This window comes from Delphinapterus leucas, chromosome 4 (assembly GCF_059928025.1).
Source record: "Delphinapterus leucas isolate spDelLeu-1000000601 "Yukka" chromosome 4, BTC_Dleu_Yukka2, whole genome shotgun sequence".
Classification (NCBI taxonomy): Eukaryota; Metazoa; Chordata; class Mammalia; order Artiodactyla; family Monodontidae; genus Delphinapterus; species Delphinapterus leucas.
In genome coordinates, this window is record NC_143132.1 from 123,923,629 (window position 1) to 123,939,562 (window position 15,934).

Consider the following 15,934-nt stretch of genomic DNA (forward strand, 5'->3'; position numbering starts at 1 on the left):
GCTTAAGGAACACTTCTGTTGCTTTCTTCTCTGGCTCCCCAGTAGGGGGAATATACAGATGAATAAAGTCGTGGATCTGAAGGAAGACCATGCATTCTAGTATAAACAGGCAATCCCAGCATAAAGAGTAGAAGATAATACATTCTGTGAAAAAGGAGAGGAAAAGAGCTGTGGAGGTTAAGAGCAAGGAAACGATCTTTTACATTTATGCTGCTCAAATAGAGGTTTGTAGAGGAGGTGACCTTCGAAATGGGTCTTGAGGGTGAGTGGTTTGGACATGATTGGGAATAGACGTGCTAAGCAGACGAAACATCATGGTTAAAGATATGGAGGACAGATCAAATAATTCAGTGTGACATCAGAACAGGTTATTTAATGGAATGTTATTAATGTGAGACTGATTCATTTAGATTTTATTTTACAGGCCAGGGTTTGGTAGACTATGGACTGGCCCAGGCTCTTTTTTGTAAATAGTTGTATTGGAGCACAGCTATGCTCAATTATTTGCATATTGCCTATGGCTGCTTTGTACCACAATGGCAGAGTTGAGTCATTCAGCAGAGACCATATTGCCCTCAAAGCCTAAGGTATTTTCTGTGAAAGGCTAGATAGTAAATATTTGCTGAGTCCTGCTTTAGACCATAGTGGAGAACCACCGATTCAGTCAGGGGACTGGCACGGAATAGTTTTCAGGAGAGTTTGTCAGACAGTCCTTGTTAGAAGTGGGGAGGAAGGTGGGTGATGTGGAGGCTTGTAGGGTGTTTGAATTAATCTAGTCCAGTGACTTCTAGTGGGAGTAGAGAGGCTTTAAATTCTAAATAGATTAAGTAGATGGAACCAATGCGATCTGGAAAAAGATTTGATGAGACAAGCCTTGGAAAGGGAGGAGGGAAGGCTGAGTGAAAGATTTTCAGCTTGGGTGACTGTATGGTTGCTGGTGCCACAGAAACAGGGAGCACAGAAGGACAAACACTTGTAAAAGTTTCAATGACCTGTTAGAGCTAGAACACTGACGTGTCTGCTAGAGGACTCAATATGACCACATGAGGTTTCTACCTTATGGTTTTTGCAGGACCCAGGAATATTTACCACAGTTAGCTGTGGAAAGTTTTATTTTATTCTTCATATTTAAATGGACCGATTTACTATGAGAATTATTTTTATGACTGTTGTGCATTTTTTAGGAAGTTTGAGCTTTTGGGTTGTTGTGGCTAAAATAATTTTAAGTAGAAAACCTTTCTTGCTCTTTGAAAAGTTAAATCGGTTCAAAGAACTTTCCTGAAGTACTTAAACACAGAAACAGCAATGCTACTAGAAGAAAACGGGAACATTTCAGCGACCTTCAATTTTTATTCAAAGTCAGATCCTCATTTGAATTACATGAAGATAATTTTTGCCTTTTACATTTTGCTTTACAGGAATTGCTTTTTGTTTGTAAAGGTAATGCCTGCTTATAAAATACTAAATTATAAGAGCACAAGTTGCTAACACTCCTTCTCAAGCTACTGACGTCTGCTAGTAGTTTGAGCTATACTGTGGAGATACTATATCCTTTGCCAGGATTACAAAGACAAAACAATCACTTTGCCAACTGTGCATTTATAGCTTTGAATACATGATGCTACCTACAAAATATCTGAATCAATTTGGTCCAAGTCTCCAATCATATGATTCTCTGACATAATGAACTCTCTTCATCCATCTCTCCAGACAATGTGTTGGTGTTCCTCTGCAACTTGCCAGGCAGTCTCTGCCTCACAGGGTTTGCTTTGCTTGCCTCACCGCTCATGGCTCACTTACACGTAAAACTGGTCTTATTTGCTAATCTTCAATATTAAAAAAAATTATATTGGTGACTAGTAGTCTTGAGGAAAATATCCCTGTTAGAAGGGATACGATTATCCTAGGAGACAAAAATCTAAAGTGATCATACTGATGAAATCAGTTGTACTTATAAGAAAAAAAGAAACTTGTTGTATTTATGTAAATATCATTTTGTGAAGTCAGATTAATTCAGTTTTGTAAATAAACAGGGAGGGAAGAGTTGGCTTGAGGTTTTAGTCAGAACAGATTTATTCTGATTTAAAATTTATCTTAAAATGTATGTGTATTTGGCTAAAAATAAAGTTGTTTAAAACTACAGACTGGTGTAAACTTAAAAGTGAGTTTTTCTCCTACCTCTTGTTTCCTCAGTCCCTTTCCTATAGTAACAATAATGTTAATTTTGTTAACTTTTTTGAGAGATTATAATGTGTCAAGTATTGTTCTTAATTTTTTATTTTTAACAATAACTTGATGAGATAGGTACTACTTTCCCCCTTATTTTATATGTAAAGAAACTAAAACATAAAGAGTTTAAATTACTAACTTGTCTGTGGTTACTCAGATAGCAAGTGACAGAGCTGGAATTAGAAACCCAACTGGCAGACTTCAAATTGTACGCACTGAGTCACTTTATGATTATGTTATTAATAGTATTAAAAATTTCCTGCCCATTGATCCTAGAAGAAAGAAAAAACTATATGCCAAAAAGTGTATCTATGTACACATATATCAATATATGTTTTAGTTTTGAAGTTATTTTTTGTAACTGAAATAAAAAGCAATGATAAAATTTAAATTCTCTAGAACAATTTAAAATGAAAAAAAATAGTCTATCTCTCTGACTCCAACTTTACGTTTACTATTTTTTAAAAAATTCGCTAGGCATAATTACTAAATTTAGTTGCACGTTAGCAACATTTTAATCCTCTTTTAAAAAAAAAAAGATTGAGAAATGGACTGTCTGGTGAGGACGTGTATACTTGTGAAGTCTGGTTCTTTAAGGGAAAAAAAGAGAGAGGAAACAGAGGGTAGGCAGCTTCCTTTTTAAAGCACAAGACCTGGAGACTGCAGGAACACACTAGTTCCACTCGCACTCCGTTGGACAGACTTGGTCATGTGGCCACATGGCTTCAGAGTAATCTTTAGCCATGTGCCCAGTTATCATGAGGGATTCCATTGTTAAAATAAAGGCATAGGAATGCCTTTGGGGGCATATGGGGGTCAGTTAGCATCTCTGCCATAAGTGTAAACTTACGCTATTCTCGCTAAGCTAATTTTTTAAAGTTTCATTGGATTTTTACTTTTATAGAGATGAGAAATAGTCTTTTATTTTGATAAAATAATTCATATATAGAAAGTTATTAAATGTTGCCTGATGCATTACTACTGTCCTAGCATATTAACAAACTCCTTGAGAGCAAGTCTGGCAAAGGCATGTGGAACAGCCTCCTTACTCCCCAATTCAGATATCACAGCAGTGCATTTGGACTAGTGGCTATTAGGAAGACCTGGTGCTGAATTAAAGAGCATTAGTGGGACTTCCCTGGTGGTGCAGTGGATAAGACTCCACACTCCCAATGCAGGGGGCCCGGGTTCGATCCCTGTTCAGGGAACTAGTTCCCACATGCATGCCGCAACTATGGAGCCTGCCTGCCGCAACTAAGACCTGGCGCAACCAAATAAATAGTAAAAATTAAAAATATAAATAAAATTTAAAAAAAAACAGAGCATTAGTTTACTCTTCTTGTTTGCCACCTGGGATGTCAAGTCATTAAATTATTATCTTTGGAAACCTTTGGTTTTGAGGTACTCTGATGTTAAAAAAAGTTGCAAAAGAATTTGTAGTTGTAGCAAGAATTATAAGAATTATTCTAAGAATTATAATAATTTCATATTATAAGTCATTGTGATTCTGTGGATGAACTATGAGGAATAAAGTCCCCAGAAAAATCAGTGAAACTATACATTTCATTTTTTACATATTTTTTTCAAGTGTATTGAGCTTTAAAAAATGCACTTGTCCATATACTTTTATTTTCGGATTTCAGGCTAAATAGTGATTCAAATATAAATTTATATTGATGACATTTAGTAGGTAAACACATTTTGTAAAAGATAAAGAAATCTTCAGAAATTGTAATGGATGGGTACAAATTAGATAGAAACATTAGGCAGTTACAATGGCAGCTTCTGTCAATGATTGTGTTTATATTATGTTATACAGCAAGTTACTGATTTTTAACATTTCAACACTGTTTTAGAATTTTGATTTTGGAGAGTAAGTGATTATTGAAAAATATTAATGCTAAATAAAAAAGCTGTCGTTTATTTGGATTTCATTTGCCAATGTAATGTAAACACTAATAATTTAATACAATCCATATAATTTAAGTTGAGGGAAGCTTGTTTGGTTTACTCTGTAAATAGTTGGTATTAATCCTGTGTTGGATTCTAAATTCTGACTTTTGTTAGAGACTGTTTCTTGGTTTATATGTCTAAATTCTGGCAACTATATTTTAAAACTTCTTTTTTCCCTCATCAAACAGCTTTAATGTTATATTTGCTGGTGGTCCAGAAGAAGTTCTAAAAAAGTTCCAAAAGTCAAACCACAAAGTGGTCTTTGCAGCAGATGGAATTCTGTGGCCGGATAAAAGACTAGCAGACAAGTATCCCATTGTGCACATTGGGAAACGCTACCTGAATTCGGGAGGTGGGTAAGGTGCTGGAAGAAAAGCGTAATGCAAGACATAGTAAATTATAAATATTGATGAAACAACCTTTTTAAAAATATGTAACTGTAAACATGAGGTTTGAAATAACCATTATCTTCTTTTCCTATGGGAAAATTATATCAGTTTAAAATCCAGGGCTTCCCTGGTGGCGCAATGGTTGAGAGTCCGCCTGCCGATGCGGGGGACGTGGGTTCGTGCCCCGGTCCGGGAGGATCCCGCATGCCGCGGAGTGGCTGGGCCTGTGGGCCATGGCCACTGGGCCTGCACGTCCGGAGCCTGTGCTCCGCGACGGGAGAGGCCGCAGCAGTGAGAGGCCCGCGTACCGCAAAAAAAAAAAAAAAAAAATCCACAGTGCATTTTAAAGTTGACAAAGCATTTTTCATCTGTTATATCATATGATACTCCTAACAACACTAGGCGGTGTAAATGTTATTATTTCTGCATTATAAGTGAGAAAACCCATGTTTCCCCGATTTAAGTGTCTTTTCTTAGAGACATTTAGTTATTAAAGGAAAAACAACAGGGATCCATGTCTTCTGACTATAATTTCATTAAGAATTTCCTGGCTCTAGAATAATGGGCTCAGTAAATTCCCTTACTTAGGAAAAAGTGCAAGTTACACTCATGTAGCTTTAAAAAATAGGCATTACTTAATTTTATCTATATTTTAAATGTATTGGAGTAAATTATTTATCTTGAAATCCCTAGTCAAAAAAAAATTCAACATTGAGTGTCTAGGTGTACTTTAAGTACTGCATTAGCTATGCCACCATAGATTAAAGGAACAAATTATCACATTTCCCTCTTTCCTTCAAAAAATAAAATAAAATTTGACTTTGGACCTTATTATAACTCCGAAATGTTTTCCTTAGATTGTGAATAATATAAACACATGGCCAGAAGACATGGCTGTAGGATGGGGGACATGTCAAAGAAACAAGTTGGGTGGAAATTGCAAGCCACACTGGGAAAACAGATTTTGGGGTAATTTATATATAATAACTGATTGTATTCAGGTCAGTTCAAATAAGTGCTGCTTGAGATATCATCATGTCTGGAATCTAGACTTTGATCAGTTACTTTTGTCAATGAAACTTTCAGCAAGTAATTCCCTTTCTCTGAGATGCCACAATTACAGCCGTACTCACCTGCATTTTACTTTAGCAACCCATTTCCATATGGTACCTTGGAACTTTGTCAACCCACATAAATATCACATTTTTGAAACCTCAAATCCCAGTGTGTACTACCTAGTTTCAGCTCACTTTTTCTCTTCATCTCCATATGTTTTTAAAAAGTTCATAGTTTGGGGGATCTCCTGACCATTTTATTTTTCTCCTAATTTATCTACCACCTTTGGATTTTACTTCAATATTCAAGACAGAACCCAGGGTTTCTCATATTGGTCACTTTGTCCTCAATATTTTAGCAGTCCTTCCTTTTAGATTTACAGTAGAGATGGCTGCCCACTCTTGACTTTTCTGAGCAATTGAATTGGGAATGAGTGCAGCTTCCATCTCCAACTGTCAGACCCTCAGTGACACATGGCTAACCTTTTAACTTATCCTAAGCCCTAGGTAGTTTAAGAGCCGCTTAGCTATGGAACTCTGAGATAAGTTTTACTTTGTATTTATTAGTTTTTCTAAACATGTAGAGTGAAATACATCATATGTAAATGTATCTAGATAACGATATATCTGCTCCAGAATGTGAATCTCAAACAGATGCACAATACTGTGGAAACAGCAAAAAACTAGCGAGTGCCTTTGTGAGCAAGTTTAGTTAAGGAGGAAGGTGTTTATATGTGGGAAAGTGATCATACAAGGACATCAAAACGTCATCCTTATGCCCTCTGTAGTCAAAATAATTAAAGAAATGCTAGAAAATCTAAGTATGTTCAATAAAAGTTTGTGTAAGTTTATGAATGATATATTGAGAGTTATTTAAGAGACATGAGTTTTGTTTGTGGGTACCTCATTTGGTTAAAAAAAATCTTTATCATGGAGAGTAAACATGTTTCCTTATGAGGAAAATTGCATAATATTAGAAACTTAATTCTTTTGAAATAATATGACAGTTTAATAGAAAAATGTAAATCATACAATATATATCATATACTATGAAAATAGATGTAATTCCTTTTCACTTTTTAGGACACTTGGGATTTATGAAACAGATAAGGAAACATAGTTTTTGAAAAACAGTCGTATAAACCATTGGAAAATATCACGTGTTGCTTCTTGAATATGTTTTTTATCACAAAAGATTGGTTATAAGAATTAAAAAATACATCTTTTTCAGTGTTTTGGGATTTTTTTATTTGGCAAAAATGACACAAAAAACTGAGCCACCAGTGATTGATTTAGTCATGTTTTCATTTTGTCTTGTTTTCTCTAGTTAGCAATAATATTCCTTGACCTATTTCTTTTAATTCTTTTATTCCTATGAGGACATTTTAATTTTGAGGGTAACAAACTAGGTTTCCTTTCGATTCACAGGAATAAAATTGGTCCTTTTAAAAAAGTACTGCATATCAATGAAGCATAGCAGTTTGGCTGCATTTCTGAAATTCAGGGGAAGACTCAAACACAGGAAAAATGATCTTGTTTTCTGTGTCTTTTACAGACAGCTGTTGTTGGCATATTTAATGCTTATGCCCTAAGGCCAAGGTGAACAATCCAATTTTAGACTTCCTTTCTCCAGACCATGACACACAAAACCCAGCCAGAAAATGGTTTAGCAAACACACTACTGACTAGCTCAGTGAAGGAAAAATTCCCCAAATGTCCTAGATATAAACTTTCTTTGGGATGTTTGCAGTCAGTGAGAGATCCAACATTCCTTTGATTGCATACTAACATTAAAACCACTGTAGTAGAGTTGTTTTTTTTTTTTTCCCAGAAACAGTGAATCCTTTACAAAGGATCTAGGAACAGCATTTTAGAAGGTCAGAAAGAAAAGTCTTCTGTCTAATTCTAATTTTTTCCTAGTAACTCTTTTTTTCCCTTATAAGCCTTCTAAAACATTAGTTCTCCCTCTTGTGTCAATTAATTTGGGGAATACGTTTATTCAAAGAGTCTTTGATTTTGCAATTGGTAGTAAAAACTTCCTCTCTTGTAGTTTATATATGGAAACAAAGGATACCCAATAACTCATATTTCTGTCATGGTGAGCTGTGAAATTCAAAATTAAGGATTAGAGCTTTACAAGTCTGTGCGACTGGTCTATAAAATTAACATAGACATGAGTTTCAGTTTTTGAATTCTGAATCTTTTATTCTTTCTCTTTTGTATTGCAGGATTTATTGGTTATGCTCCATATATCAACCGTATAGTTCAACAGTGGAATCTCCAGGATAATGATGATGATCAGTTATTTTATACTAAAATTTACATTGATCCATTGAAGAGGGTAGGTAATAGCTCTCACTTTCAGTGTAACTTCCTTGTTGAAATGGCTACTGGTGCTCCAGCCATTGCATCCATATTCTGGGCAGTTAACAGGCAGAATAGTAAATAAAGGGCCATTTCAGTTGTGTCAGTGCTCTCTAAGTAGCTTATCTAGAAGTCTTACAAAATACTCTCTCATACTTTTCTTTGACCAGAGCATATTTATTTGGTCACATAAAATATGCAAAGGAGTTTTGTTCTTTATTTCAAGTACATGTGTCCTACTAAAAATCTGAATTCTCTTATTAACGGGAGAAATGTTGGGGACAATAGCAGCCTGCCGTAAACCCTAAGGACAATATTCCTGAGACTGGTTTAAATGAAACTTTGGAGAAAAGTAAAAACAAAGTTCTCTAATTTGATAATATTTTTAGTATATTCACCTAGTGTAAGTTAATGTTTCATAAGTTTACTATGTATAACCAGTACAGTTCTAAAATTTACCGAATTGTGTATTTCTAGGTGCTGTCATTAGGAAACATGTGTTTTTTTACATATATTTTACAGTGAGTTTGTAACTGTAGCTGCTGCTTTTTCTTAGATAAATACTCCAGTTATCTATATATTTTCATTAGATACTTCTTAAGAAACTGTATTCTTTAAATGTTTGTTTTTCTTCTCTCCAGTTTTTTACTGTCTCTACGTGCCTGGCACTGCCAGCCTGAGGACTTGGTTTCTAATCCAAGAGCAGAAACCTACTCTTGGCATGAGTGCTAGCCCATGCAGCTTGATGCTTGTCTTTCTGAGTGTAATTCAACAGTGAAAGTGCTCTGAGTCTTATTTAATTGTTGTTGCTTTAGGATGCTTCCTCTGAAATATCACTGCTGGGTCTGTAATATTTTTTGTTGTGTAAATCCTATTTAAGTTTTTCTCTAAGCATAAGATTTTATCTGGTTAGCATGTGTCTTAGTCTGCTTGGTTTACCATAACAAAATATCATAGACTGGGTGGCTAAAATAACAGAACTTTATTTTCTCACCATTCTGGAGGCTAGAAGTCTGAGATCAGGGTGCCTGAATGGTTGGTTTCTGGTGAGAGCTCTCTTCCTGGCTTATAGACGGCAGCCATCTTCTTGCTGAGAGACAAGAGACGAGAGACAGAGACAGAGGGAGGGTTAGGGCTTGAACATAGGAATTTTGAGGGAACACAAAAATTCAATCCATAACAGCGTGCAAAGACAATTTTAGGAGTATTATTATGACAGAGCAATGTAGCTGAAAAACTACATTGAGAGTAAGATTAATCTTTATGATTAAAGATTAAAGCAGATTAATCTTTATGATTAGGTTTGATTAATTATAAACCTATTGTAGCAGTCAGGGAGGTTATGCTGCATAATAATAATCCCCAACCTCAACAGCTTAACATAACAGGGGTCTTTCTGAAGAAGGTTGCTATAATAATTTATGTATAGGATCTTTAAATTCCCTAAAAAAACAAACTATATTAACATGATAGTGTTGTTTGCTGTTTTTATTGTCATTTTTAATATTTTTTCTATTCTCATTTTTAGGAAGCTCTTAACATCACACTGGATCACAAATGCAAAATTTTCCAGACCTTAAATGGAGCTGTAGGTATGCTTCCTAAATACTGGGTTGCTCATGTGTGCAAATGAACACCTGTGTTTTCAACTGTCTGTCTTTTGTTATATTCATTTGGGGCTATGACTAAGATTGATGTGTAGGTATTGCAGCTTTTAAAAAACATTGTACTCAAGCTGAGCTTGATATAAATACTTTCAGTTAAAATGATTTCCTAAGAATAGTACGAAGAGATGCTTCTGCCCTTAGGTAACTTAGACTTTAGTATCTCACCATCTGGGGACTGTAGATATAGTTTTGAATTAATTACACTTTGTTATTACACGGTTTTCAGTATCAGCTCTTTACATTGTGAGTTACTCAGGAGTATTAGAGTATTTTAACCTAGGTTAAAGATAACTGGTAACGAGACATGTACACTGTGGAGTGAGTGTGTGTGCGTGTGTGCATGCCTATATGTGTTTTCCTGATAGACATGTATCTTGATAAAAATACATTAACAAATTAAATTTAATTAATTGATACATTAAAAATAAACATACATTAATGCATTAATATCTCAGAAATTAAAAATACATTGCAGTTCAGTACAGTTCTTCAAGGCAGATCATAAGTAAAGAGATTCTTAGAATGAATGGAAGGCATTTAGTTTGGAGTGCTCTGGAAATGTGAGGAAAGGAACTTGAAAACAAAAAAAAAATGTTTCTGCTCTCATGTGACTTGTATATTCCTGGAATTTACATTAGGCCTGATTTTCAAGAGCTGGAAATACTATCAGTGATGGCCAGTTTTAGAAACCTAGCTTATGCCTGGCAGTTTTCTATTTGCCATACATATATTGTTATTATCTTTATAATAACCTAGAAAAGCAGGCAAGAATCCCATTTTATAGATAAATAAATTGAGACAGTAATTTAATTCATCTGGGATTATGTCACTCTCAAAAGGCAGAGGCAGTACTGCAAAGATGCTTTCCTTCCACCAAGACCCGTTGGTGTCTTAGCACCTCAGTTTGCCAGCACCAGGTTGGAGACAGTCAGGTGCTCAGAATCCATATCTGTGTCAATGTTGTCCTTCATTTTGGATATCTGCTGACTTGGAGCAGGCCAAGTCTCCAAAAGTGTAGCACATGGAATAGCATGCATGAGAAATTTTATAACAAAAACAAGATGTATAGATATATATATATATATACATTATATGTATATATGAATACATACACACACATTTTAAATTACTAAAATCTGTCTTTTTAACCCAGATGAAGTTGTTCTGAAATTTGAAAATGGCAAAGCCAGAGCTAAGAATGTGTTTTATGAAACATTACCAGTGGCAATTAATGGAAATGGACCCACCAAGGTGAGTCACAGTGACCATTCTCTGTTTCCTTATTTCTTGGAGGTAGATTATGGAGCAATATATAGAATAACTTCTTCTCCTCCCCCTTTCACTCCTTCCCCTCCTTCTTTAATATCTTTAAGAGGCTTGGTAAACAACAAGATCCTGCTGTATAGCACAGGAATCTGTATTCAATATCCTGTGATAAACCATAATGGAAAAGAATATTTTTAAAAAAGAATGTTTATATGTGTATAACTGAGTCACTTTGCTGTACAGCAGAGATTGGTACAACATTGTAAATCAAGTACACTTCAATAAAAAGAAATTTTAAAATATCTTTAAGAGGTTTTATTTTGGTGCCGACAATTTACTAGTTTCATCTTTTACACAGTGTATTATCTGGTTTCGTTTAGATTAATCAAACTGATGATTTTTCCTCAGCAGATGGATAACTTTCTATTCTATTTGTAGCACATTTCAGTTTAGTGTTTAATGTACTAGCTTACTTGAGAGTGAGCCACATTTCCCTCATACAGAGTATCCTCTCTGAATAAGAAATGTTGAGGTTTGTAAGGGATCATTTGTTTCACCTGAGTCACCGTTGTCAAAGTTAATAGCTCTCTTAACGTTGGGGTGTAACTGTAGGTCCAGGATGCTTCCTCTTGCACTTATTCTATAACAAGGTTGATGGATTATAGTTGACAAAGATATGATTTGTCTAATGAAATGTTATGTGCTTTTGGAACATGTATAATTGAGCTTGCTGACAGTGTTACTGACTGCAAAATTTGTAATAAGATTGTATCGCCGGAACCTAATTAAAATAGAAAATGAATTGTTATATATACATATAAGTATATATACACGTATATACACACACATATATACACACAAACATACACATATATGTTTAGTAATACAGTGCTTAAAACAATGTTCTGAGATAATAAGATGATGCCTGGCTTACTCATAAATACCTAGAAAAGAGATTACCAGATAAATTTGCATTGTGGGAAGAGAGGATGGGGAGATGGGGTCTGCTGTTTCAGTGGAGTGAGTAGCCTGAATTCCAATAAAAGCTATCTGCATGGGAAGACATTCAAGGAAAAGCCCACACTGGCAGCTTTTCCACCATAAAAATGGAGGAAGTAGATTCCCCTTCTCTAGTTAATCTTTCTACCTTGCTTTTCATCCCATTCCAGCCCTCCTACAGAGCCTTCCCAGTGGGCTCCTTTTTCTGTCTGGTAGCAGTTTTCCCAGCTCTAAGTCTCATCAGCATTTTAAAGACCCTCAAGCCTTTCTTATCCTAGAAACCCAGCCAACACAAACTGCAACATCCTTTTCAATCTACCTTGCCTCCCAGCCTGCCTGCCTTTTTCCCTCCCCTTCACAGCCACACTCTTTAAAGTAGAGACGAGTCACTGCTACCACTATTCCTCTTCCCATCACCCCCAGGAATGGCTCCTGTCAAGGTCTGTTGTGACATCCTTGTTGAGTAGCAGACACTCATCAGCCCTCATTTCTCTTTCATCCAAAGATAACATTTGACGATGTTCATCCCGTTTGGTCCAATTTGAAATACTTCCCTTTGCTTCCATGATGCTCTGCTGGTTTCTCTAATAATTTTCTGGCCTTTTCAGTCTCTCTCTTTCTCTTTCTTTTTTTAATATACATTTTTAAAATTTAACACTCTGTGTGTGTAGGGGGTTTCAGGGGTTGGGTGATCCTCTTCCTGCATTTTTTTTTAACATCTTTATTGGGGTATAATTGCTTTACAATGGTGTGTTAGTTTCTGCTTTATAACAAAGTGAATCAGTTATACATATACATATGTTCCCATATCTCTTCCCTCTTGCGTCTCCCTCCCTCCCACCCTCCCTATGCCACCCCTCCAGGCAGTCACAAAGCACCGAGCTGATCTCCCTGTGCTATGCGGCTGCTTCCCACTAGCTATCTACCTTACGTTTGGTAGTGTATATATGTCCATGCCTCTCTCTCGCTTTGTCACAGCTCACCCTTCCCCCTCCGCATATCCTCAAGTCCGTTCTCTAGTAGGTCTCCTGCATTGTTTTAGTTAAGTGTTCTGCAGGTGTCTGTCTGAGACATCTTTCCTTTTCCCAGCTACACGCATTCTTAGGTAATCCGCTTCATTCCCAAGTCAGCAGTGCTGATTATTTTCAAATCCTTGCTGTAGCGTCTATCTTTCCTGAGCTGTGGGTGTGAATACCCAGTTGTTGGATTTATCTGTGTGTCATACAAGACCTGGAGGTCAGAACCTTCAGCTCTGCCTCTCCTTCCACCCACTTGATTAACCAGAACCTGGGTTTTGTTTTGACCGTATTTACCTCCCATTCCCAATCCAAAAGACATCCTTTCTAACTCCCATGCATGGTGGTTTGTCTAATTTGCTTAGAGTCAAGAGCAACCTCCTTAGTTCAAGCCACCTGCAACCTCCCACCAGTATCAATCACCCACTAGCAGTCTGGAACTCGACTATTCTGCTGAAGCAGAAACCCAGTTACATTACTCACCTGTGTTATGCCCTCTATAGACTTAGGTATGAAGTTCCACATTCTCAACTTGGTTATTTTTTTGTTTTTTTTTGTTTTTAATTTTGCTTCTGGTTTAGGGGTCCCAAGTCTACCATCCTATCTACTCCCCCACTCCTGATACTGTAGTATGTATACAGAATATCTCATTCTCAATTCTCTCCCTCAGCTCCTGCCATACTGAGTTAATTTGAACTTTGTAACTGTTTCATGTGTCCTCTGTCTGCAAGTCTTCTGTACATGCATTTCACTCATTCTGGAGTCCTCTGACCTAATTCCCACTTGCTGTACCCATCTATTAGTGCTTTTCATCTTTTAGGTGTCAACTTTGCTTTAACTCCTTAAGTCTCCTGAATGCCTTTATATCTGGAACTTTGTCCATCACAGAACATAATACCACACGTTGAACAGGGATGGAACTGAACTTTTTTTTTCTTTCGTCTCTTACTGGGTCTTTAGCCTAGGAATTACAGAAATCATATCTATCCTGTTCACTTTTTGTTTTGCCAGGGTCCAGCGCATGTGTAGCATATATTAGCCTTTCAATAAATTGTGATTGAATGTCAGAGTCTATAAATAATCTAATGACCTAGCATTATTCTTGGGAATGGTGAGGTAGATTTTCTTCTGGCAGGGCAAAATAGTCATAAAATTTCTTTGGGTTCCTGTAACTGTCCCTAGGCAGGTAAATGGACTTTTACAACTGGACATCTATAACTAAATAGTGTGCTATTTCTCCTTGGTAATGTAATATTTTAATCAAATTTAAATGTCTTTAAAGAGGGTGCTTGGTCACAATTTAGTTATTGTGAGTGATATTCAGTGATTCCATTGTTTTCACCAATTTTTTCCAAATTTCCAGGATAATGTGGATAGGAGTTTTACAAAGCGATTGAAAGACTTCTCATAAGAAAAGAAGCTCTAGTCCTCAGTCATTTAGAAAGACCTGTGTGTACTAAGAAATTTTAAGTCTTCCAAGAAACATTTTCAGTTTGGGCTATCACTGTTTCCGGCATTTCAAGCAGTATGATGATCCTATTATATTTCCTGTGACATGATTTTATGATTCTATTTGGCAATAAAAATGAAGTAATTTTTTTATTGTAAAAATTATGTTTGGTATAATATAAAATCTGAGAAAGAATTATATAAATAAGCATTCAACTAATGCTAATACTTTAGGAATATGTTAAAGTTAAATAATATCATATTTTCCTCTGTGTTCAGGATAATGAGGAAAGAAAGCAGATTACTCATTTTAGGTATACCCTTTTTATTTAACCATCATAAAAGATGAAAGGATTTTTATATGATATTTTGTAATTTAACTTATTATTTTATTTACTAAGAGATGATTATAATGTCAGTAAGTCATAACCTTCATCTGAATGTTAATATTTAAGCCATTTTCTTATTTAAAAGTATACATAGTCTGAAAAAAATATAATCTATAAATGATAAATTGTTTATAATGTGTTTATAGACAAAAGTATGTAAAGGTGAGTTTATTTCTTAGTTACTTTCTCTAAATCTCATGCTATTAGGAATAACAACTTTTAAATTATAAACAGTTTTAAAAATCACTTATAATCCCACTACCTTCTCATATTGTTTTCATTCATAGTTGCTTTCAGTATTTATGTCCTTGTGATATATAGATATGAGCATTCATATTTTTCATTTGTTTTCATAATGGTGTATAAACAATTTTGTGCTTTTTAATTAACATTTTATTTGAAATACGTTTTTAATTCTACATAATTATTTTCATACTTGTCTAGATACAATGTAATATAAATCGGCTTTTAGATAGAAACCATGACTCCTGGTTTGAAATTTTACTTTTTATTCTTGAAACTTATTTACTGTTAGTAACACATCATAAGATTTGAATATTTGAATACCTAACTTTTTCTTTTAAGTATCAGTCATTATGAGATTGGTAGTATTTTTTTAAACATCTTTATTGGAGTATAATTACTTTACAAGGGTGTGTTAGTTTCTGCTTTATAACAAAGTGAATCAGTTATACATATACACATATGTTCCCATATCTCTTCCCTCTTGCATCTCCCTCCCTCCCACGCTTCCTATCCCACCCATCTAGGTGGTAACAAACCGCCAAGCTGATCTCCCTATGCTATGCAGCTGCTTCCCACTGGCTATCTATTTTACGTTTGGTAGTGTATATATGTCCATGCCACTCTCTCATTTTGTCACAGCTCACCCTTCCCCCTCCCCATATCCTCAAGTCCATTCTCTAGTAGGTCTGTGTCTTTATTCCCGTCTTACCCTTAGGTTCTTCATGACCTTTTTTTTTTTTTCTTCTTAGATTCCATATATATATGTTAGCATATGGTATTTGTTTTTCTCTTTCTGACTTACTTCACTCTGTATGACAGACTCTAGGTCCATCCACCTCACTACAAATAACTCAATTTCGTTTCCTTTTATGGCTGAGTAATATTCCATTGTATATATGTGCCACATCTTCT

General features: G+C 35.5%; 1 protein-coding gene across 2 annotated transcripts in view; it reads left to right on the plus strand.

The window, feature by feature from the left end:
• The window catches only part of PLOD2 (procollagen-lysine,2-oxoglutarate 5-dioxygenase 2), a 107,691-nt gene that overhangs the window by 50,921 nt on the left and 40,836 nt on the right, over positions 1-15,934 (plus strand). For both annotated transcript variants that reach the window (XM_022582700.3, XM_022582701.3), the window contains exons 4-7: positions 4,371-4,534; positions 7,855-7,967; positions 9,519-9,582; positions 10,811-10,908. In XM_022582700.3, coding sequence (XP_022438408.1) covers positions 4,371-4,534; positions 7,855-7,967; positions 9,519-9,582; positions 10,811-10,908 — 439 coding nt within the window. The remainder of the gene's footprint in view (positions 1-4,370; positions 4,535-7,854; positions 7,968-9,518; positions 9,583-10,810; positions 10,909-15,934) is intronic.